The following is a 25,258-nucleotide window of genomic DNA, read 5'->3' as shown; positions in this document are numbered from 1 at the left end:
AAAAAAAAAAAAAAAAAAAAAAAACAGTGAAAATAAACTGCCAGAAGATTTAAATTTCTTTTCTTCCCAACTTTTATACACTTGCCCACGGGTCTTACAGTTTTGGCCAAATACTCGAATATGATAAGTCTAAGCTATAACAATTGACGGATTGACTGACTGATAAAGGTCAAAAGGTCCACTTCAAAGCTGAAGGGATTGGATTTACAAAAGAAGCTGTTGTGCAATTAGTGCAAATATTATTATGCAAAACTAGATTAAATTTCATTTAACTTAGATGTGCAACAACAACTTATGTAATTTGCAGACCATTTGAAATGTTTTGTAAATATTATTTTATTCAAAGCAAATACACTGTCCGTCATGGCATGTAAACAAAGTTGTAAATAAATATTTTGAATGAGCAGAAATGTTTATTTCATCTATATTTTGGTTATTAATGATGGATGAGTTAGCTCATGATTTGATTTGTGATAAATAAAAATATGCTAAAAATATTTAGCAAAGACATAATTGAGATGCATTTATATGTTTCTTGTTTAGATTTCGATTCTTCATATGTTAAAAAGTATTAAATATATTTTTTTTTTATTATGTTCAATAATCTTTGATTTCCATCTTTGGCATAGAGTATCTAATAAGTCGCATATCAAAAATAATTCTATGCTTAGCCATTTTTTTTTTCGGCCATGTATTTCTGTGGGTGGGTGTTCAGGCGGTTAGGGGCGACAGTCATAAGCGGGTGTGGGTGAGTTTTGTCGCTATAAACGATATACATTTTGTATAAATAACGGCGCTACGTGCGGTAATGATGTCGACACGTGACAAGCTAGCGCAGCCAACGGCTCCAGGTAGACAAAAGGCGCTGAAATGAGATATTTTTGGCGAATATTTATGATGGCATCCGGGCAGGTGTATATAAATTTGCATGAGCTACTGCGCTGCGATTGTGTGTGCGCTGTGTAGGAAACAGTTCACAAAGCACTGCTGCATATAAACAAATAAACAAACAAAACATAAATTTTTGCACACACACACACACACTCACACATGTCCACATACCCACACACACAGAAGCACACTCGCTCCTCAGTCGGCGTATGTCCTGTGGTGCGGCTGTCCTTATGCCTGGCACGTTTCTTGGCTGTCGCCGTTTCCTCTTTTGGCTGCTGACTTTTGGCAGAGCTCTTCTGTTCTGAGGTTGTTGTTGTTGTTGTTTTTTCCATGTTTCATGTTTCGACTCCGTTGGGGCTTGACATTGGCTTTGATAACAATAATAATAATAATAATATGAAGGTATAATAACAATCATTTTGTGCCCACATAAATGCGGCTGCAGCAGCTCCCAGGGCTCACCTGCCACGCCTACGAGCCCCCGGTCCTGCCATCGGTCCACCCATAAGAAAGTCTCTTAAATTTTTTTTTTTTTTTGTTTTTATTGACTGATGGAAAATTGGTTTATTTATTGCAATATTTTTATATTTATTGTTGTGCCACATAAAACATTTTCATACATTTTCCAAAAAGAAATAAATAAAATTATGCTGAAGAGGCCTCTCCCAAAGAGATTTCCCATTCCGCCAGTGTGAGCCACGTCGAACGCTGAGGAATATAAACAAAATTTATTGTTAGCCACGAGTTTATTTGCCAAGACTTTAGACTAATCAAATATTCTTATCTTTTTATCTCTTTCTTATAGCTACAAATGTGCTGATCGATCGAAAACGCTTCAGCTGCCTTAGAGATTCGATGCGAACAACGAGAACGACAAAGGTCGAAAATTATGGCGATATTTAATAACGTGAGTAGCGTGCGATTTCCTATACGGTTTGACTAAATACTTAACGAACTCGTTTTATTGTTAAAATTAAAACAATATTTATATATGTATATATATATAAAGATATGCAGTATTTATAGATAAACAAGTCAAAATATAAATCCAAAAATTAGTTATAAATTAAATAATATTTATGCGATATGACAAACATATCGTATGATGTTCATATATGATCTATGACGTTTCTATGAATCACAAACCAAATATAATTTCAGGTACACATAGAAAAATTATGATAAAATATGACTAAATATTTCGCTGATATTTTCTTAAACCTTTCTATGAGCAATAGTAAACTATCTCTAGAGCGCTTTTAATTCTTCTAGAATTTTTTTAACAATCTTGCAGCTCCAAAGTTAAGTTGGCTGCTGCAGATTGATTTTGTTGTGACTGAATAGAGATTTTTATTATTGGTTAATTCTATTAGAAATTGTCTTTTATGAATTAAAAACTTTTCTCTGATATACTATATGAACCTACACTCCTATTAGGTACTTATGACTAAAAGTTTTTTATACTTATTATTAGTTATTATTAGACTTGATAACTGATGAAAAAGAAATTTACTCTAAAAGAGATCAGTGAATACTCGTTCTATCTTGTACAAAGAATAAAACAAAGGAATAAACTTAAGGTATATATATAAGTATATTCAGGAGCTGGAAAATATAATATAATTTATTATAGTTTTTATTGCAATATCAAAAGAAATTCAAGTACAATCTGATATTTGTCTATACGTATGATATACAAGTCCTTAAGTATGGTATATAAATCTTTAATTCCTGTTTCTATATAGAAAGATTCACTTGAACTATCCATATGAATCCTACAAAACTGACCTGATAGTCTAAAATTATAAAGATTATCTACTTATTCTTTTGACCAGCATCTTCAATTGCTTTAGTTCCACTACAAACACTTTCCACTTTCCCACTAATTGCAATTTTCTCTGATGTGCCTCAGCGCTCTCCATTCATATTCCACTTGGGCGATAAATCAAAACGCTACGCAGTTATGGTTGCTGTTGTTGGTCAATGAGCAGCAGCAGGAGCAGGAGCAGGAGGCAGATTTTGCATATCGCATGTCTGGTTGAGCCTTTTGAGGTTGGACTGTGGTCTCATTTGTCAAGTGGTGCCAGATCTTTGGCCACATAACTGAAGGCCATCAAATCGCTGCCAGCTGAACGTATAATTTGGCCATTAGGCAAGAGGAAGGCACAAAGCAAAGCAGAGCTACGTGCCAATGCAAAATCGAGTTGGATTTTACCGAGTGCCTAGGCTCTTTTCCCACGAATTCAGTGCAAATACAGTTCATCGGGAGTCGATGCTAGGATGCTCGAATTGTGGGATGGGTAAATAGAGTGAGAGCGAGAGAGTGGGAGGGAGAGGGAATGAGAGAGGGGAGAGGGGCTTGCAATTGCTGGGCAGCGCTTTATTGAACAGCTTCTGTTTTATGGGCAGCGCCTACATTTGCCAACCCTAATGCTAACTTCTTTTTCTCTCACTCTGACTCTGTCTCCCTCTCCCTCTCTAAATCTATCTCTGGTCATAAAGTAATCTTTTGTGGCTATGTGTAGGATGCGGGCTTTAAGCAGCTGCCCCATGGTCCCCACCATTTTCTCTATTGTCACCCTCCTGCCTCGAGCGCCACCTTTAGCCTTTTCTGTTGCAACTTTTGTTCGGCGCCCGGACATGTGTGGAGGAGGATATCAAGGATATCAGCTGGCACAAAAGGCAACAAATTAAACTGTTCTATTTGCAAATGAATTGTGCGTGTCTGTGCTGCGTAATTTTGCTAGAAAACTTTGCAATAGATATCGACACTGAGAGAAACTCTAAGCGAACTCTGTGGTAAAATCTAAATAACTGTACTCTATGGTGTAATACTAGGCAGCTTTTGCTTTTGGTTATACAATTCGAAAAGAAACTGCATAAAATTCTCTACAATTTGAGCTCTAAGATAAAAAAATGGATTATCTAAAAATTTCGTATATTATAGCTTATCTAAATCTCAGTCTAAATAACCTTCAAGATGGTTGGTTACTTAATCAATGTTTAAAGTTACAAAAACAAAAAAAAAAAACAAAAAAAAAAAAGAACAATCCACATTTTTATAGCTTCAATTATAAATAAATTTGTATTCATGAATCTAATTTTTTGGTGTTTAAAAATTGAACATCTTTTCACCTAATCGAAGAAAAATTTAATTGAAATTTTTTTAGTGTCATATGGTTTCAATGTTCTATTGTTTTAATGTTTAATGAAGTTTGCTTTATTAATATTTTTGGATTGTATTAGGCTACTAAATTTCTCTCTCAATATTATCATTAGAAATATTTATACAACTATCGATATTTGGTAATAAATCTTTTTCAGTCGATTACTTTCATAAAATGCCTTTCTTTTAATCCTTCACTATTTTTACATTTTCTACGATTCCTTGGAGGTAAGGTCCTTAAAGTGAACGGTAGCAAATGCATTTAAAAAGTGTATATATTAAACTCTTGCCTTTCATTTCTTTGCTTTGAAAAGTTTTCAGTAAATTTGATTGCCCAACAACGAATATATGTCTACTTAGCGTGGACCCAATCAGCTTGTTATTTTCTTTGAGTGCAGCCCGCTGGCACAGCCCTAACTCTTAATATGTTGTAAAATGTTGGGTATAACCCAATAGCTAAGCTAAGCAAATACACACACACACACACACAAACACAAATAAAATAAGTAGCTGCAATAGAAAGGAAACGAATTGAAAGCAAAGGATTCTAGTGTCTTTGTGTGCGTGCTTGTGTGTGCATGCGTGTGTGTGTGTTGCTAAACTTTTGTGTGGGCTTCTGCTTTTGCGGCATTTCATACGCTCAATTGCTGTTGGTTAGCCAACACTGGCTGCGTGTCCTGGTCGCCAGTCAATTGAAAATGAAATTGCTAAAACTTGCCAAGTTCTTGCTCCTGCTGCTGCCCCTGTCCCCACGCCCTCTCTCTCTCTCTCTCTTTCTCTCTGTCTCCCCCTCTCGCTTTCTGTGTGTTGCTCAAAGCAGATACGTGCGGACAAGCATGCATAATGAGCAGCAGGAGCTGAAGCTGCTTGAACTGTGCCACCGCCAGCGCCCCTCTGTCACCCTCGACTGCTGCTGCCACGCCCATGTTTTCGAGCATGCGGGCAGGTAACCGTTACCTCAGCAAATTAATACTAACAGACGCGCAAAAGTATGCAACATCAAATGGCCCAGGCGACGTGAGCCCCCAGCTTTTATGACACTGCACAAAAAGTGGGGACAGCTCCTCGCCCATCCCACCTATCCAGACCGTCTTTCGGCTCGTAAAGTTGCAGCTGCACGCTGCACGGGACACATTTTGGGGCAGCTCCTGCTTATCGCTTGACACGTTTTGTTGTTGTCTTTATTTTTTCCTTTATAGATTTGTTTGCCTTTACGGAGTATACCCCTCTCTTTCTTTCTCCACCCTCCTATTTTTTCTGAGTGCATTTGCTTGTTGCGCTTTGCGTTGACTACGCAGTTTACGAATTTTTACGATTCAACTCGGCAAATTTATTTATATTTTTGTACTCATGTGCGAAAGTTTTCATTATGGTCACAAAGTGACAGATTGTTCCGCTGTGTATGTATATGTATAAGTACAGGGCGAATGGGAATGTAGTCAAAAAGGATTAAGCACATAAAAATGCAGACATTATGGCAACGGGCTTTACGACCTTCCCCTATTTTGGACCTGTTAGATCCGTTTTTTACATCACTTGAAAAGGTGCCTTTAGCTTTATGAATCTTAAATCGTAATTCATAAATGAGGTTAGGATATATCTTTAAAATGTGTGTTTGCGCTTTAGATGGAAGAAGGGTGATTCCTTTTAGAAAGTGAATAATATATATATTTGCATTTTATTTGGATTTTCTAACTCAAAGAATTTGAATACGTCTTAATTGAATATGCAATGAGAGAAGTACAATTGATAAATAATGATATGGGATATGAGGAAATAAATATACCCTAAATATGAGTATATAAGTCCAAAAGTTAAAAATATATATAACAAGTAAGAAGGCTCTAGTCGAGACTGCTCGACTAGGAGATACCCTGAACCCTCTAAGCTGATTTTCTAATCATTGTGCACTTCTTTTATGCACACATACACATGCACCCACACGCACGCGTAAGCCCGCGCAGTTGGCAGCGACTGCGCTTAGGCTGCACTGCAATCTAGTAGCTGAATATTTTCTTTTGTAGACCTTGAAATAAGTTTTTTACAAATTATGGGCAAAGGGGGCGTGTATCCCAAATCTGTAAACGACAAAATCTTCATATTGATAAATTGTATATACACAGTAAATCTGACGTGTTTAGGTCTAAAACTAGTCAAATTAAGCTGAAAAAAAAAAAAAAAACAAAATAAAATTTTCGATAGTTCTCGATAAAAAGTTATCGGATGAGATATCGAAAAAATATAAAAAACTTGTACTGCGTAGGTGCACACAATTCCAGCTCTCTAGCTCTTTTAACTTCTGAGATCGACGCACTCATACGGACGGACGGACGAACGGACAGACGGACAGGGCTGTGTCGACTCAGCTCGTCGTCCTGATCAAGAATATATATACTTTATGGGGTCTGCGATGTTTCGTTCTGCCCGTTACATACTTTTTCACAAAACTAAAAAAATATAAAGAAAATAAGCAATGATATATGTACACTAAAATATAGTTGAAAATATATTATATATTTAATTTATGTACGCAGAAATATATATTATATTTATTTATTATTCATTGCAAATTTTTGTAATAATTGCAGTAGTTTTTTATTCTTCTCTTGAATCGGAATATATAAATGAAGAATCAGGCATAATTTTGAAAGAAAACTCACAAGTTCATATGAAATACAAAATTGTTTTTTCTCTCTCTCTCTTAAGAAAACTATTTTACGTAATTGTAAATAATTTTAAGATATTCACTTATTAATTTAAAAATAATCATAGTTTTGGAATACAAACACTATTGGGATATATATATTTTTGATTAATCATCATCACTGTGTTATTCTTTTATAAGTAATCCTGTAATCTCCAAATAAAACTATTTTATCTTTTAATAAATAAAATGCTGTAAAATAATAAAGAATACATATTCACATAATTAATTAAATTATAATTAAAAGAAAACACAACATATTACGTAATACAAATATTCTGTTTACTGCATTGAACACGAAATGCGTATTAAGTTTTTCTGGAATAATAAAAAAGGAGAGACAAAACTTACCATTTGCTATTTGCAATTGGATTTTCCTGTGAATTTTCAGTCTCGATGCATTTTAATGTATTTTCCTATAAAGAAAAAGCAAACAGAACAGAGAAAATAAGTACGAAATGCTCAGATTTCATTGAAATTTGTGAATTTTCTTTTATCAATTTGTTCTCTTGACTAAAAATGTTGTTTTTTTTTTTTCGCCCAATTTACAGCAATTGTGCTTGTTTTTCAATATATATGTATGTTTCTGTATGCTTATATAAACATATTATCATAATCCTAATTTTTGTTTTTTGGTCACAAAAGAAAAATATGCAACAATTTTCTGCAAATATTTTGCCGGGCTACATTTGTGTCAACTTTTGTTTTTGTTAATTTTCCATTTTCGGCTTTTCGTTTTGCGAATTGAATGTGAAAATATTTTGACATTTGCATTTTTGGCTTTTAAATCGGGCCAAAAATATGCCTGAAAACCTGAACGCATCCAATTTGCCAAATCATATTTACATACACACGCATAAATATAGATGTATATAAGTATGTATGTCGAGACATGTGTTTATCGAATACAAATCGAATGGAAAGTTGTGTTTGCATGCGTCATTTAGGCTTAAATACCCTGTTGATATATGAATTGCCATCGAAAGCGACGTGGGATAATGGCCATTGACGGGAGTTTGTATTGAGAAGAGCATATATGTATATGCGATTGTTTGTATGTGTATGAGAATCACACAATGAGATACATTTGGTGTGACTTTCAAGGTTTTCTCTAGGCGTTCATAGAGGTACATTATGACGTAAATGGAAAATTTGCCAGAAATAGAAGCTATTGTATTTAAACTAGTTAATTGAAGTTCTTATAGTTATATATTTATAATAATATAATAAATTAAATAAAGATTTAGAATAGAGTTGTATAAATGTTTGGCTCTAATTTATATTGTATTTTATTATATGAAGGACTAATTATCAAATAAAAACTAAAATTAAAAAAAGTGCTTCATATTGAGACTCAGACGATATCAAACAGTCACAAAAATCTTTTTCATGATCGAAGTACTACAAACTTTCACTTTGCTAAAATGTTTTAAATTTTGTTTTAACAATAGAAGAATACATGTCTACAAACTGTATAAACAAATAATAAACAAAAAATAAACAAAATAAGTAAATATATAGGAATTTTATCAAACTTTCACTTTGCACATGAAAACAATTTTTTTAAATTGAAAATAAAAGTCTAAAAATTGTACAAGTAAAATAAATAAATGTATGGGTAATGCCCGTACGATTCCAATTGTGTAAATATAAATGTTGCTTTCAAACTGATTGGTATGTTTTTGCAGAATATACATATGTAGATATATATACAGTACGGTGCATAAATGAGTGTATATTCATAAGATTTGACTTTCATCAGGTATACAAATTGAGCTATACAGGAAAAACGAATCTATTTTGATATCTTGTTTATTAGTTTGTTCTTAACAAATAAAATTGTATGAATTCAAAAAGCTAGAAAGCAAAACCCCAAAAAAATTAACAAGGATATCAATATTGCACGTTTCAAAAAATAAATTAATACATATTATTTATATATTATTTTCTATAACTTTAAATATATTTATTTTTATTTTTATTTTTTTTTTTGAGTTTAAGAATATTTTTGTTTTGTTTGCGATTCACAAACCCCGTCATTGAAATATACACTTTACGGTATCGAATCTATTTTAATTAATTTCATTGGATTCACTTTGCCCATTTATAAATAGTTTTACGTGAAGCCAACTGGTATATGAAATGTTCAATATTTTGTACAGCCAAAGCTGTTCTTAAAAATTAAAATAATTAATATAATAATAGATAATGAATAATAATATTTTTAAACAGGACATTCTCTACTCTTTCACTGTCACTCTGTTATTTTCATAATTTTCACCAACTGTTTTTCCACTTTGATGTGAGCAGCTAAATGAAGGGAACAAATCATTTGCTGTCCAAATTTTATTTGTTATAAATCCATCAGCAAAAACAAAAACTGCGCAAACACAAATTAATCAGTTTCGATTGCAGCACTCGCACTTTAATTGGCCCTAACGATGCCTGAGTGTGTGGGTGTGTGTGGTTGTGTATGGGTGTGTGCACACACATAAAAATTTATCACGCCTCCAACTGTGGCAAGGAGCAAAGGACACGCCGCCTAATTCAAACATTCGAATTTACGTTAAAGCCTCATAAAAATGCGCGCGTCAAAAAAACAAAAAAAAAAAAAAGAAGAAAAGCGAAAGTGCCGTTATGAAGTTCATTCGTTTGTTGATTGCGAGTGTGTGTGTAGGTGGATGTGTGTATTTATACTCACATGAACTAAGGAAAGGAGCACTCGCTATCAGCAGGCAGCATCCTCTGGAGCTCATATATACATCTGTATATATATATATATATGTGTGTATATAAATATATATAAAATGTTTTTCCCACGATGGAATTGTCGTTTACATATCGTCCTGGCTGTGCGTGTGCCTGTGTCCTGTGTCCTGTGTCCGTGGCCTGGGCGCTTGCCACGTTTGCCGTCTAAACGATTTACGACACTTTTGCCAACTGCTTTGCCGCACACATTTGCAATATTGTTTGTGCTAAGTGTGCGTGTGTGTGTGCTTGGGCTGTATCTGTGTGTTATTAGCATCAAACAAAACCAACACAGACAACTACAAAAACTTGGCAGAAACAGCAACGAATGCCGCACACGTTCGTTTTTATTATGTTAAATGTCTCCTGAGGCAGCACACACACACACACACTAACAACAACAACGTAGAGCCGTAAATAGTGTCCGCTTTGGCTTTGCAACTGTATTGCGACTCTGTCTCTGCGTTTGTCACATTTCACATAAACTCAGCTTAAACGCGCGCGCCAAAATGTAGGCAACACAAATTAGCTCGCAGCAACAGCAGCAGCCGCAGCAGCGAGCGCTGCCTTTCGCTTTTGCACCTGCCGACCTTAGCACACTGCACGCCGCTCCACTGAAGACTGAAGCGGCAGCGCTTCACAAGCCGTGCGAATTGGCCAGCTTCGTAAAATTCACCCACGAACGAAGCCTCACGACACGAACGATGAGCCGAATGTTTGGGCAAAGAGCTTTCGCTGCTTCGTGCTATGTTGAGTTTGACTTCAGCTAATTTAGCTTCAGCCTGCTCCAAGAGACTGGTAGGGCCCAGCTTTGAGTGGTTTTTAGCTCTGTGCTCTACTGTTCAAACAGCTCAAAGAGTGTAACGCTTGCATTTGTTGCGGGTTGAGTTTATTTTTGAATTGTACTCTGATAAGTGAGCTGCTCAAAGAGTCTGTCAGTTGCTTTCGGTTGGATATTGAGTTTAACGTAGCTCAAAGAGCTGCTGAGCGTTGAGTTGAGTCGTGGGCTTCTCTTTACTCTTGCATTGAAAGTAAAATGACTTGGGTTTATTTAGCTTGTCGTACTAAATTGTTTGAGCTCTTCTGCTATGTGTTGTTTGCTGTGCAATCTGCTCAAAGAGCTAATGAGTGTACAATTTACTTCTCTTTCCATTGAGTTGAGTCACTTGGCTTTTGAGGGTTTTTAATATACCTTGTCAAAAGAATTAACATTGAGATGCTCTTACTTACGTTCAGTTAAAGTTTATTTTTGAGTAGTTTAAGTTACTAGAAATGAGTCGAGTCAAACGTTGAAAGTTCTTTTATGAACAGAATTGAGCGAAAATCTTAAAAAGAAATATATATATTTTTTTTATTACAGTCAAAATTTTGGATAAATATTTTATTATATTACAAAAAAAAAAAAAAAAAAAAATAAAAATAAAAATAAAAAATAAAATAAAATAAAAAAATTATGTTACATATAAATTTTTATAGTAAACCCTAAAATATTTTAAATCTATTTTACGACGTCTAAAACTCCTTTCTTATTTTATTTTTTAATAAATAACTCCGCAATTTTTGTTAAGAGTTGCTATTTTAAACTTTGGCAAGTTTCACATACTCAACTCAACTCAACTCTTTTCGCTCAGTTGCAATGCTGAGCTGCAAGTCTCTTGAACTCTGCACTCTGCTTTGAGTTGCCTGCTTGGCTATATAGCCGGTGCGCTCTTTAACTGAATTGAGTGTTAATTCCCACTGAGTGGCTTCATATTTCAATTTGCGCTCTTTGTTGGCTTGGCTTTGAGTTGCTTTCTCTGTCGCTTCGTATGTCATTTCGGTTACTCGCACGAATCTCACCACAGTCGCTGGCCGAATGCTTTTATTCGCTCACGAACGCTCGCTCCGGCTCGGCAGCCGAGCACACGCTAAAACACAGTCACACACACGCACACTCACACACGCGCCATCTGGTCGGCGCGGCTGGTGCTGAGCCTTGGCCAATCGTAAAAGTTTTGTACGTATTTAGTACAATTTCGGGATTTGGCAGGATGTAACCAGCCTGTAAGAAACTGAGCGCGCGGTGTGTGAACAAAATACAAAATAAAACAAATAAAAAAGAAAAGCAACAACAAAGTACAACAAAAATTAAAAAAAAAAAAAAAAATAAATAAAAATTAATAAAAATATACAAAAAATTGTAATAACGAAAATTAATGAAAATAAATTGCGTGTGTTGGCAAGTTTGTTTTTGTTTAAAAGTCTCGTAGTGCAAAAACGTTAACATCTTCGGCTTTGCCTCGGTTAATGCTCGTTAAGCCCCACCCCTCGCGCACCCAGCCCCGCTACGGCCAAGCAACGTGCCGTGTTTACCGTGTGCCGGTTAACGGTTCTTATTTCGCTTGTCATTTTACTACTACTGTTTATTTTTTTCCTTCTACAATTCTGCAACGCAGACCGCGAGGTCATTAAAGCTGAAGCTTTAAACGCTTGAAAAACTGGTAAACCTTTAATTATTAATTTTGAAATAAATGAATGCCAAGAATAAAGCTCTGTGTGTGTGTGTGTGTGTAAAGATTACACATTTCAGCTTATGCAATGCGTAGAAATTTGACAAAAAGAAAGTAGCTATATAAAATCAAACGATTTCCAGAGCAATTGGGAAGGGGCAAGGGTCAGGTCAGGGCTGTGAGCGAGGAGGGGAGGAAAAGGGACAGCTGCGAAACTAACCCAAAATCTAAATCTGTTGTGTTTGCTGTTGTCCTGTGTCATTGTCCTGGCCGAGTAGCTGCTGCCGGCTGCTGCTGCTGCTGCCGCTGTTTGGTCCTTGGTAATAGTGTCGTTTCCTTTATTTGTGCCCGCATTGACTTTTATGTTACCTTCTTCGCCTTTTTATACTCATTCACGAAAGTGAATCAGTATATTGGTTTTGTGCAATGTCCGTCTTGCTGTCCGTCCGTCTGTCCGTCTGTCCGTCTGTCCGTCTGTCCGTCCGTCCGTCTGTCCGTATGAACGCAATCTATTTCGGCGCTATTGAAGCTAGAGACTTGAAATTTGGAACACATACTCGTGTATATCTCCGATTTATAAAGTGTTAAAATTTTCCCGATCCGCCCACTAGGGGCGTGGTAAATCGGAAAATGCATTTTCCGATATACCAGAAATCATGTTTGTTGAAGAGCTAGAAAGCTGAAACTTGGTATGTAGGTCCGCGTTGACCACCCAAGATCACGAGCTATGGCGGTTTTTAGCTCTGTGCTCTACTGTTCAAACAGCTCAAAGAGTGTAACGCTTGCATTTGTTGCGGGTTGAGTTTATTTTTGAATTGTACTCTGATAAGTGAGCTGCTCAAAGAGTCTGTCAGTTGCTTTCGGTTGGATATTGAGTTTAACGTAGCTCAAAGAGCTGCTGAGCGTTGAGTTGAGTCGTGGGCTTCTCTTTACTCTTGCATTGAAAGTAAAATGACTTGGGTTTATTTAGCTTGTCGTACTAAATTGTTTGAGCTCTTCTGCTATGTGTTGTTTGCTGTGCAATCTGCTCAAAGAGCTAATGAGTGTACAATTTACTTCTCTTTCCATTGAGTTGAGTCACTTGGCTTTTGAGGGTTTTTAATATACCTTGTCAAAAGAATTAACATTGAGATGCTCTTACTTACGTTCAGTTAAAGTTTATTTTTGAGTAGTTTAAGTTACTAGAAATGAGTCGAGTCAAACGTTGAAAGTTCTTTTATGAACAGAATTGAGCGAAAATCTTAAAAAGAAATATATATATTTTTTTTATTACAGTCAAAATTTTGGATAAATATTTTATTATATTACAAAAAAAAAAAAAAAAAAAAAATAAAAATAAAAATAAAAAATAAAATAAAATAAAAAAATTATGTTACATATAAATTTTTATAGTAAACCCTAAAATATTTTAAATCTATTTTACGACGTCTAAAACTCCTTTCTTATTTTATTTTTTAATAAATAACTCCGCAATTTTTGTTAAGAGTTGCTATTTTAAACTTTGGCAAGTTTCACATACTCAACTCAACTCAACTCTTTTCGCTCAGTTGCAATGCTGAGCTGCAAGTCTCTTGAACTCTGCACTCTGCTTTGAGTTGCCTGCTTGGCTATATAGCCGGTGCGCTCTTTAACTGAATTGAGTGTTAATTCCCACTGAGTGGCTTCATATTTCAATTTGCGCTCTTTGTTGGCTTGGCTTTGAGTTGCTTTCTCTGTCGCTTCGTATGTCATTTCGGTTACTCGCACGAATCTCACCACAGTCGCTGGCCGAATGCTTTTATTCGCTCACGAACGCTCGCTCCGGCTCGGCAGCCGAGCACACGCTAAAACACAGTCACACACACGCACACTCACACACGCGCCATCTGGTCGGCGCGGCTGGTGCTGAGCCTTGGCCAATCGTAAAAGTTTTGTACGTATTTAGTACAATTTCGGGATTTGGCAGGATGTAACCAGCCTGTAAGAAACTGAGCGCGCGGTGTGTGAACAAAATACAAAATAAAACAAATAAAAAAGAAAAGCAACAACAAAGTACAACAAAAATTAAAAAAAAAAAAAAAAATAAATAAAAATTAATAAAAATATACAAAAAATTGTAATAACGAAAATTAATGAAAATAAATTGCGTGTGTTGGCAAGTTTGTTTTTGTTTAAAAGTCTCGTAGTGCAAAAACGTTAACATCTTCGGCTTTGCCTCGGTTAATGCTCGTTAAGCCCCACCCCTCGCGCACCCAGCCCCGCTACGGCCAAGCAACGTGCCGTGTTTACCGTGTGCCGGTTAACGGTTCTTATTTCGCTTGTCATTTTACTACTACTGTTTATTTTTTTCCTTCTACAATTCTGCAACGCAGACCGCGAGGTCATTAAAGCTGAAGCTTTAAACGCTTGAAAAACTGGTAAACCTTTAATTATTAATTTTGAAATAAATGAATGCCAAGAATAAAGCTCTGTGTGTGTGTGTGTGTGTAAAGATTACACATTTCAGCTTATGCAATGCGTAGAAATTTGACAAAAAGAAAGTAGCTATATAAAATCAAACGATTTCCAGAGCAATTGGGAAGGGGCAAGGGTCAGGTCAGGGCTGTGAGCGAGGAGGGGAGGAAAAGGGACAGCTGCGAAACTAACCCAAAATCTAAATCTGTTGTGTTTGCTGTTGTCCTGTGTCATTGTCCTGGCCGAGTAGCTGCTGCCGGCTGCTGCTGCTGCTGCCGCTGTTTGGTCCTTGGTAATAGTGTCGTTTCCTTTATTTGTGCCCGCATTGACTTTTATGTTACCTTCTTCGCCTTTTTATACTCATTCACGAAAGTGAATCAGTATATTGGTTTTGTGCAATGTCCGTCTTGCTGTCCGTCCGTCTGTCCGTCTGTCCGTCTGTCCGTCTGTCCGTCCGTCCGTCTGTCCGTATGAACGCAATCTATTTCGGCGCTATTGAAGCTAGAGACTTGAAATTTGGAACACATACTCGTGTATATCTCCGATTTATAAAGTGTTAAAATTTTCCCGATCCGCCCACTAGGGGCGTGGTAAATCGGAAAATGCATTTTCCGATATACCAGAAATCATGTTTGTTGAAGAGCTAGAAAGCTGAAACTTGGTATGTAGGTCCGCGTTGACCACCCAAGATCACGAGCTATGGCGGATATATCTACGCCCATTGGGGGCGTGGCAAATCGGATAAAACTGTATCTCCTAAAGTTGTAAACCTAGAATGCTGAAATTTTGCACGTCAGCTAATGGTATGATTCTATAAAGTCTGAAGATAAATTATAAGTCTACGCCCGTTGGGGGCGTGGCAAATCGGACCTGAAGATATAGTGATTTTTTAAATTCTCCTATATTTTGGACACTATTGATGGCAGAGACCTCAAATTTTGTATATATACTCGGACTGATCACCCAAGACCAAAAAGTTTTGTCGGATATATGTCCGCCCACAGGGGGCGTGGCAAACCGCAAAAGTTTATATCTCCTAAAGTATAATAGCTAGAAGCTTCAAATTTGGATAGTTGAGTTACTGGTAGCCTCCTCTATCGATTCCCCAAAAATAATTTTTACGCCTCTTTAGGGGCGTGGCATATCGAAAAATACCCTGTAATTTTCACATTTTTTTAGGGTAAGCATTCAAACTTTGCAGTTAGGGTAACGTTATCTCATTCTAAAAACTGACCAAAAATGAGGTGTCTACGCCCAGTTGGGGCGTGGCAAATCGGAAAAACCTGTATATTCTACAGTATTAGAACGAAACTTAACTACTAAATTGTTGATGGGATGTGAATGAGTATTCCGCAGTCGGTAACGCCCGACTGCAACGTTCTTACTTGTTTTCTCTCTTACAATTGAAAATTCAATTGATTTACAAAATGAAGTTGTGTGTGTGCGTTTTATTTTTTTTATCTATTTTCATTTTGGCTTTTACGAGCGGCACTCTCCAGCTTAAAGCAAGCGTTAACCGTTTTGCAGTTTTGTAGTTAGGCCAAAGGGGGGGCGTGGCACGGCGTTTGTCGCCCAACAATTTGCAGGCACTGAGGTCCACTCTGCTGCTGCTTCTTCTTCATCTTCTTTGTTTGTGTGTGTGTCTGTGTGTGTGTGTTTGGTGGCGGCCTAAATCGTTTTTGGGCGCAGATTTGTGATTTTTTGCTGCCTTTTTTTTGTGTGCTGCGACTGCTGTTGTTGCTGTTGTTGTTGACTGTGCAAAAGGCATTGAAATGTTTGCTCTGGACATTGTCCTCAAGTTTTGTGGAACAGAAGCCGGCGAGAAAAGGATGCGCCAGAAATTGACACAGTTAGACTTGCTTTTTTTTTGTTGTCTTTCATTTTCGTTATAGATTTTTGTTGGCCGTAAGTGAATTTCCAGGCAGTGAATTGTAAGTGTAACTGTGAAAGCGCACAAAGGCAGTTTTGATAGATTGCTTCTGGCCAAAAATTTAGTGTCAATTGCAGTTATAAAGCCAAGCAGATGCGGCTTGAATAATATATGATAAATACATACAACATCTAAAGAACATACATACAATATCATCAGAGTAGATCAAAAGTTGACTTTAGTACTGAAATATTTTCGTTTTTTGTAAGATAAAAAAATTAAGCTAGTAAAAATATAAAAATATATATGGGTGTATTTACGTGTGTAAATATAGATACGTGCATATATAAATAATGAAAACCCAAATATAAATATGAGAAAATTTTTAAGTTTATGAAAAGAAAACAATACTTTTACATTGCAGATGATCAAAAATTTTTATAACTTACATTTTAATTTTTAACATTGTTTTAAATAATTTGTGTATTAAAAAAAAAATGCATAAACATATATATTAAAAGAGGTGTTTATATCATATGGCATAAAAATTTACCAATCAGACTTTTAAGAATAAGAAATGCTCTTATCTATAATAAAAATCTTTTACATGCCTTTATTTCAATAGATTTAGATTGAGTATAGAAAATTTTAGTTTTATACTTTTCCGTCTATTAACAAATGAGAATTTTAAATGTTCGCTTTAGTATTTTTAACATTTTATGAAAATCTCGGAAACAAAATATAAATCTCCGAACCACCCCTAATCTAGTCTGACATTTTACCTAAAACTTAGTGCATGTAAAGGGAAAAAGTTAAAGTCTTAGGTCAAGCACTTTTCTGTGCTTTCGCTCCCATTTCGCAGGCTTCAATAATGCATGAGGACTCAGACTTCTCAGACTCTCTCTCTGGCGAATGCACTTTTTCGTTTCTTCTAATATTCGAACTCTTATGAATCGCAGCAAATCGCAGCCAAGCATTGGATTTGTAATCAACTCTCAGTTCACTAGGGGAAAGCAGAAGCAACAGCAACAGCAAAGATAAAAAAAAAAAAAAGAAAAGGAGAAACATTTAGTTGGCGCATTAAAACTGCAAATGCTAGCGTTTGGTCCTTTTTCATGTCCTTTGACAACTGCTGCTGCTGCTACTTTGTAGCATACTTTTGTGCTGCTTTTTATGGTTGTCCTTTTTTCCTGTCTTTTGTAGCATTCGATTGTTTGCCATAGAGATAATTTGCAGTTAAGCCAAGCACAAGCAGCTCAGTTATGTTGTTTTACATTGTTAGTTGGCTTGCAAAAGGCAAAGGACCTGCCAGGACATCAACTGTTAAGCGCCTGATGAAGTAGTTTCACACAGTCTTACGCAGTTTTACAGTTGTTAGCGAGTCCTTCGCATTTTTGATAGGACGCTGCTTAAAGCTGCCTTAAAGCAACGGCACTCTTAAAGCTCCTTTTCGTCCTGATCTCGTTGCTGTCATTCCTTCGTCTCTCGCATTCCCACATTCTTCTTCACATTTCGAGCACTTTGTTTAAGCAACTTTTCTCGTTTCGGTGTCAAGTGTTTTTATTAGACCGGACGCAGGGGAAAAAGCAAAAAAAAAAAAAAAACAAAAACAAAAAATAAATAAGGAAAATAAAAAAATATAAGAAAATACACACACAAAAATCAACAAAATGAAAATAAGGAAAAAGTGGAAAATATGTGGTAAAATGAATATGGAAAATATTACAGCTACTGCTGTCGACAGCTGCCGCCACGACTCTCCCCCTCCCCCACCGACTGCGCCTATTTCACCTGCGTGCTTTTTGTCGTCTTACCTTCATAAAAGCTGTTGCTTTTTCTTATGGCCATTTCTGCTTTTCTTTTCTTCTCTTTTCTTTTTGCCTGCGCACTATCAAAGCAATATTTAAATGAAGTTTTGCGAGAGCGCACGCAGATTTAAATATCCTGTAAGTTAGCGTGCACGAGGGGTAGCCTAGGCGGCCACATCACTGCCTTCTATATACCCCAACATTGTCAACAGGGTATATGGCAGTCCAGCACGCTCTGTTTTATGCTTTCGTTGGAAACTCATTTTGTAGACACTCAACACGCATACGACATGTGTGACAGCTCAAGTTCTGCTTGCTGTCAACTTTCACCATTTGCAGACATTTGTTTCCTTTGTTTTATGGCATTATACACTTAATATACAGCTATGCATTTATATATGTATGTATGTATGTATGTGTGTATGTATGTATGTCTGTTTTATCGGATGTCATTAGCCTAATTGACAAACGAAACAACAGGAACGAACGAACGAAAAAAAAATGAATAAAACAGAGTCAGCAAGATTTCAGAGTGTAAATAATGAGAGGGAAAAATAAATAGAAAGACAGATAAGAAATTATCTGTTTGCCTTTTGTATTTTCGTATTTGCATAGAGTTTGTGTGAATAAAATATAGTTAAATGAGTTATTGTATTAATCAATTAGACTTGTCAAGCGCTCAATACGCGAGGGAAAACCATTTCTGTTTATTTTCTTAGTTCAAATAAAACTGGAATTATCAAATTTCAATGCAGTCAACTGTGTTGACGTACAGTACATATTTCAACAGTAATATTTATATTACCTTGATTAAAATATTTTAAATGCATTTCAATATCAATATATGAGAGCCTGGATCGTCTTATATTAAAATAAGGAGAGAAAGTTATATTTGAATTGAAAGACAACGAATAATACCGCGTCTGTTGCGTTACTTGTCGTCGAATACCGATATATATCGCATGCATTATTGCATGGCTAGGGAACATAGAAGTCAATAAATTAAGAATAAGCAATAGACCAACTCGGCGAATTACAATCACAGCCCAATTTACTATGTATTTATGGGATAAATCTATTAATGAGTTAATGAGAGTGCAGCAATAGCCAGAGACAAAGGAATAAAGTTTAATACAATACTAAAGGCCATCAGAGTTATGAGTATTCATTCAATCAATAAATATTCAAAACTTTATGGCGAAATAAAAAAATATTCGGAATTTGACAAATTAGACTCTATATTATGAAGGCACTAAAAATTCAGCAGTACTTTAAAAGGAGGGAAATATTATCATCAGATGCCGATGGGGTATTTTAGCTATATCCTGTCTGCTATAATATAAATTTAATTGAACATCTTAATTGAGTTATTCCAAAATTGTATTCAATATGTATATATCAAAAATCGTTTAATGTCTAGAGTCTAGTTCCTAATTAAAAGAGAGTAAAGTAAAAATTCAAATAAACATACCTATATATATCTGAATAAATATACACATATATGTATAATGCATAAATTGATGAAGATTTATTAAGTGACATCAGCTATCAACTATATTTTGTTGGAACTACCTTAGTCATTCAGCTTCACTCCACTTTATCTGCTTTATCATCCGAGGAATACGTAATTGAAAACATTTTACCTATCTACAGTGGAACGACTCTACGGTAGACACAAACGGTAAATTGGCTCAATTTATCCATCAATCCATTTTCTCTATTATAAATTTCAATTCAGCAATGGCTAAGCAAAGTTGCTCCTTATGGCTTATCGTCGATCTTCGTGTGTGGGGCGTGTGCTGAAGGCTTTTTTGTAGAGGTAACCTATAAAGGTTTCTAGTATATTTAGTTAGTATATATAGTATATACTATATACTGTATGTACGAGTGCATTTGCGGCCCTTGTCTTTATCTTTTGGCGATAATGACAGGCCGCGTGGCATAAAACCCATTAAATCAATTGGCACTTCAGCGACTATGTCTACCTGCCTCTCTCTCTCTCTCTTTGTCTCTGCCTCGCTCTGCCCACTGTTCACATACGAGTCCTTGTAGGCGTCTGATTGGCTACGCCCACTCGGTTGTTTGTTCTGCTTCTTCTTATCGCATCGCCTGATTGTTGTTGTTGTTGTTGTTGTTGACGTTTTGCAATTGGTGTTGAAAACTTCAGTTGTGAAAATTGGGTAACGCTCAACGAGGATGACGATGACTGCAGTCAGCATTAAGTGCTGCGCCCTCTCTCACTCCCTCTCTTATCCTCTCGCTCGCCCACACTTAAACGCCCCCTCTCGCTCTCTCTTTCGGGTTTTCTATACCTGGCTGTCAGTAACAAAAGAAAATTTTAATTTTTATGGCGTTTTTTTTCTGTGTGAGTGTGTGTGTGTGTGTGTTTTTTTTTCGAGGGCTTCGTGTGCCTCTGTGCTTACAGCAAGTGCCAGAGCCCTGAAAAAAATCCAATTATTTTAAAACTTTTGACAACTGCAACAACAACAACAACAAAAGCAGCGGCAGCAGTAGCTACTCCTGCAACAATGCAAGGACTATGAAAACAATAAGAAAAGCAAAAACAACAACAACAACATCGAGTTGGCAGCCATTATAACTTCACTTGAAAAGTTTAATTGATTTTTACAAGTGCATATAGAGCATAAAGCATATATATATATATAAATATATATCTATATATGTGTGTATGTATATGTATTTACCTAGACTGAAAATTAAGCTCTACAGCTATCGCCCAGCAGTTGAACTCTTTTTTCTAGTCTTTTTTTTTTTTTTTTGGTTGTTGTAAACAAAGTGAGCGAGAACCTAGGGCAAAGCCAACTGAAAGAAACTGAAATCAAAAGTAACAAAGCTCATGCCATTGCGCAGCGACTTTGTATTTACCTTTCGGCAGTGCCTGCCAACCTGTCCGAGCGTCTGTCCCGCCTGTCTGCAAGTTCGAGAAGTTGGCGCTGTTTGAAGACATTTTAAGCTGAATTTAATTGCCAGCAGTTGTTGCAATTATATTTGCTTCTTGTTTTTGTTTGTCGAACTCGGATTTTTTTGCTTTTCGCATAGTACTCGTCTAGTTCGTAGAGCTCTCTAATAATAGGCCTTGACTGATGCGCTACCTGCCTGCCCACCTGCCAGGTGCACTCTAAGGCCTGCCACTTGTGCTTAATTAGCTGCAACTAGAGTGCAAATTGGTCTCTTTACATGCTTCAGACCTTCCAAACGAATAGTAAAAAATGTAAAAATTGCTCTAAATATATTTATATCATATTGCGATTTTTTCACTGGCTGTCCCTGATTCGTCCGATACTTATGTCTACTCAGGGACCGCAACCTGGCTACAGTGGAGGACTAGATTTTCTTTCCTTCCACCCATTAGAAGGCTAAGAACACGTCAGAAAGCTGTGATTTTTGAATAAGACCCAAGGAAAATTTTGGAGCGAAAAACAATGCAAGACCTTCGATTTTTCAAATTTTTCAACTTTGTCTTTCCACATATTAGATAATGTAATAGGATCTTTTTATTTTTTTATAGACACGCGATAGACATACATATCTGCAATGTATACCTTTGGTATTATAAAGCCGTCCCTAAGATGTATAATAGTCAATGAAGGAATACGATTGATATAATTGTATTATGAGCTTGAAAGTCATTTTCAATTTTCAATCAATTCAAAATGATTTACTTTATGACTTTAAAAAGTAGATTTTGTACACAGACTGCTGCCTAGAATGTACCTAAAATATTTTAATCTATCAAATTCGAATATCTTAAAGCAGCTGAAAACGAAAGATTTCTATTCGTTTGCTTTTATGGGCTTTGGCTTGCATTAAAACCACAAAAAACACACACACAACTACACAAAGGTCTGTTCTCTGGCATTCACGCAACATCCTTTGTCAAGGATGTGCACGGATTTGCAATTATAAAATATCTCAATCTGCTTTCTCTTATTGCAGGCATTCAAGAAACCACCAAAAGCAAAAGAAAATGAAAGCATCGATAAATCAATAAAAATCATAAATAAATAAATTAGAAGAATATAAAACTGCATATCTTTATCTATATTGTTTAAGAGTTCAATTTCTAAGTATTTAGTACAACTTGTAAGCAGGTAATTTTGGTCGTATAGTAACAACAGCTTCCCTCCACATGGCAATGATTATCCTGATCCTGATCCTGATGCTGATGCCGATGTCAAACATCGTGTGAAATGAATCGAACGTCAATGCATAATAATGCCAACAAATCTTATTTCGGCAACAACGACAACAATGATGCGTGAACAACGTAAACAACAACAACAACGACTACAACAACAAATGGAACGATGGGCGTGACACATGGGCTGAACACGCTTGAATGTTGTTTTGTATTTTATTAAACAAATGCCGCCATATTATGCCAACAATGATGATGATGACATCGCATTTGCTAACACATCTTGTTATATCCGATGATTTTCGGCTTGGCCAAATGTATTTGACAAACGATTGAAAACCATATTCATAACAACAACAACAACGAAACTTTCATTAAACTAAATGCTATAAAAAATAACAATACACACACAAAACATACCACACACTCACACGTCACACATACGTAAAACGTACACTCTTTTTACAACACTTCCCAACACTGTCGCTACACTTTGACTCTCACTCTCTGTGTCTGTCTCTGTCACGCATTCAGCGCGTGCAGCGTCGCTTCGACGTCGACAGCAAGGCTTGAGAGTGCGTGCGAGAGCGAGACAGCATATCAGCAAAGAGAGTAAGTCTGATCGAGCCAGAGAGAAGGAGAACGCGCAAGCATATCAGAACTTGAAATTCAACAAACAGCTCTCGCTCAACTGTTCAACAGTCACAAACTCCCCCCACAACCAATAGCAATACGCACGCCAACAGCTCCACTATCTCACTCACACTCACACTCCTTGGCATACATATATAATGGGTCTGCAGGTGGCAGCCACTTTTGTTGCAGCCAACTTGTTTGCAGTCCTGTTGCTTACCTGGATGCCAGCGACCGTCGATGCAGTCCGTGAGTACAAAAACAACAATAATTCTAATAAAAATACTATTTACAAAAAATTAAAATGAAAAAAATATATATATGCATATTTTATTAAATATTAAATATATCCTTAGGAAATTAAAATTTTGATTATCGAATAAAACGTATTTTTTACTCATTTAAGTTGACAACTCAGTAGTTTGTAAAGTCACTTCTTACGTATTCTTACGTCTATGTATTACGTATTGAAACATATTCAATTGGGTTATCGAATATTATTTTTTTAAATTACCGCTTAACTCCAATATTCGGTACTCAAATATACGCCCATATATAATTTATTTCAATTGACAGCTTTGTAGTCTTTTTAAATATTTTTTAAATATTTATTGAAACACATTTAACCAAACATTATCATTATCAACAAATATTGGACTTTAAATGAATATCATAATAATATAAATTTGAAATATATATTTAAATATAATTATATATTTTAAGTCTTGTTTATTATTAGAGTCGATTACTGATTTTTAATGAATTAACATATACCATACACAGATTTTTTCAGTTTTTTTTTATTTTTTTTTTATATTGTACTGGGCTCTGAAATTATTAAATGTAAGTCTAACTCAAGTAAATAATTTCTAAATAAAGGTTTTCACGATTCTTATTGTCATCATTCATTCATCTTGATGAACACACAGTCCGATTATGATAGTCAAATTTCTCGAATCTTTATTAAATATTAAACTTGGCTCCGTCTCCTGTAAAAAGTGTGCAGACATTGATAATATTGAACTTAAAAGTTTGTCTTTATGTTTATTATGCTCTGGCTTATATTGGCAATTAATGTAAAACGTATGCGTGTATCTTCCTATCAAATACCTGGGTATCCTCTGGCTTACCTCACTCCCTCTTTCGCCTCATTTTTTTGGCTCAATCAAGCGAAAGTTGTAAATTTCAAATTGCTTTTCCTCCACCTTCCCCCTGCACTGAGAGAAACTAGTTTTGTGAAGTCATATTTCATCAGTCAGCGCGAATGCTATTTGGTTAAAGTGGGCGGAGCGTGGGCGGGCGAAGGCGTCGCTTGTACTAGTTTTCGGCAGCTTATGGCTTAGAGTGTAGCAAAAACTTTTGCTATATGTTAATTATGGCGCTGCATTTATTTGAGGCTTAATATAGCATGTCGTATTCATATAGTTTGCCAGTTGCCAGTTTCTCGGTTTCTCATTGAGGTTAGAGCGGGACCGAAAAGCGTGAGAGAGAGAGAGAGAGAGGGAGAGGGAGCCATAATGGAGAAGGGTGCTTGGATTTGCCAGAGGGGATATTTTCTACCTACTTCGCTGTCGCTGTCTAAGCGAAAACTTTTCAAATTATCGTAGCATCAACTTTTTGTGCGTCGTCCCGCTCATCACAGAGTGGTGGAAAGAGAGAGGGAGAGGAACATGCAGAGCAAAACCGAGTGGGTGAGAGAGGGGCGGGAATGCTGTCGAGATTGGGCTGGAGCTGAAGCAAATTAATTAAAACTTGTTGCGGAAAAAAAAAACAAAGCGAAAAATGTACCAAAAATATGTGGCTGATATTTGTGCTGCGTGGCCCACTGTGCCCTAGTGCTGTGTAGGGGGAGGCAGGCAGGCGGGGAATTGGCTAAAGCCAGACAAGTGGCAGCCGCTGAGCCGCTTTTGTGTCATAATTTCAAACAAACGACAAATTAGCCGGCAAGCGTTTCCGTGTGTACTCCCAAAAAGGGGGCGTGGCATGGCTTTTGAGCCCGAGGAGAGTGGCGGGGGATGGGAAACTGCTCTCGAAGAACCATTTACATGCAATACACACGGCAAACAGCAAACAGTTTTGCATATGTTTTTTAAACAATGCTCCGCTCCCTGCTCTCTGCCCCTGGCTCCCCGTTTGCAGTCGACAAATGTTGTTGTCTAACGGTTTGTCGCTCTGTCAACGCCCAGGGCCGCTGCAATATAGATGCGAGGGAGACAAACGGCGCCAGGGGGTGTGCGGGGTGGGGGGTGCGGAAGCGGAGGGGAGCGGAGCATGTCCTGCTGAAAAGCCGCAGCCCGCAACGAGTTGTACAAACATTTCACGCGGCAAAGTGCCGCATAAATTTCAATTTAATG

General features: G+C 36.5%; 1 protein-coding gene and 1 long non-coding RNA gene across 13 annotated transcripts in view; one reads left to right on the top strand and one right to left on the bottom strand.

Annotated features, from left to right (window-relative positions):
• Positions 1 to 25,258, top strand: part of Lar (tyrosine-protein phosphatase Lar) — a 169,852-nt gene that overhangs the window by 21,839 nt on the left and 122,755 nt on the right. For 10 of the 12 annotated variants that reach the window (XM_089465717.1, XM_089465716.1, XM_089465719.1 and 7 more), the window contains 2 exons: positions 1,700 to 1,801; positions 22,806 to 23,153. In XM_089465717.1, the coding sequence (XP_089321843.1) occupies positions 23,063 to 23,153 (91 nt within the window). In that variant the 5' untranslated portion in view covers positions 1,700 to 1,801; positions 22,806 to 23,062. Of the gene's footprint in view, positions 1 to 1,699; positions 1,802 to 10,122; positions 11,993 to 13,925; positions 14,398 to 22,069; positions 23,154 to 25,258 lie in introns of those variants that run through there. The other 2 variants (XM_089465720.1, XM_089465718.1) reach the window with 2 other exon arrangements.
• LOC149270022 (uncharacterized) lies at positions 1,458 to 10,146 on the bottom strand. Its single transcript, XR_016269480.1, has 3 exons — positions 9,466 to 10,146; positions 7,116 to 7,180; positions 1,458 to 1,602 (listed from the first exon to the last, which is right to left on the bottom strand). It is a non-coding gene; the product is annotated as an uncharacterized LOC149270022 (long non-coding RNA).

This window comes from Drosophila arizonae, chromosome 3 (assembly GCF_054131065.1).
Source record: "Drosophila arizonae isolate 15081-1271.41 chromosome 3, UAZ_ARI_1.0, whole genome shotgun sequence".
Classification (NCBI taxonomy): domain Eukaryota; kingdom Metazoa; phylum Arthropoda; class Insecta; order Diptera; family Drosophilidae; genus Drosophila; species Drosophila arizonae.
Note: the sequence above shows the minus strand (reverse complement) of the source record. Positions and strands in the feature narration are given on the sequence as shown.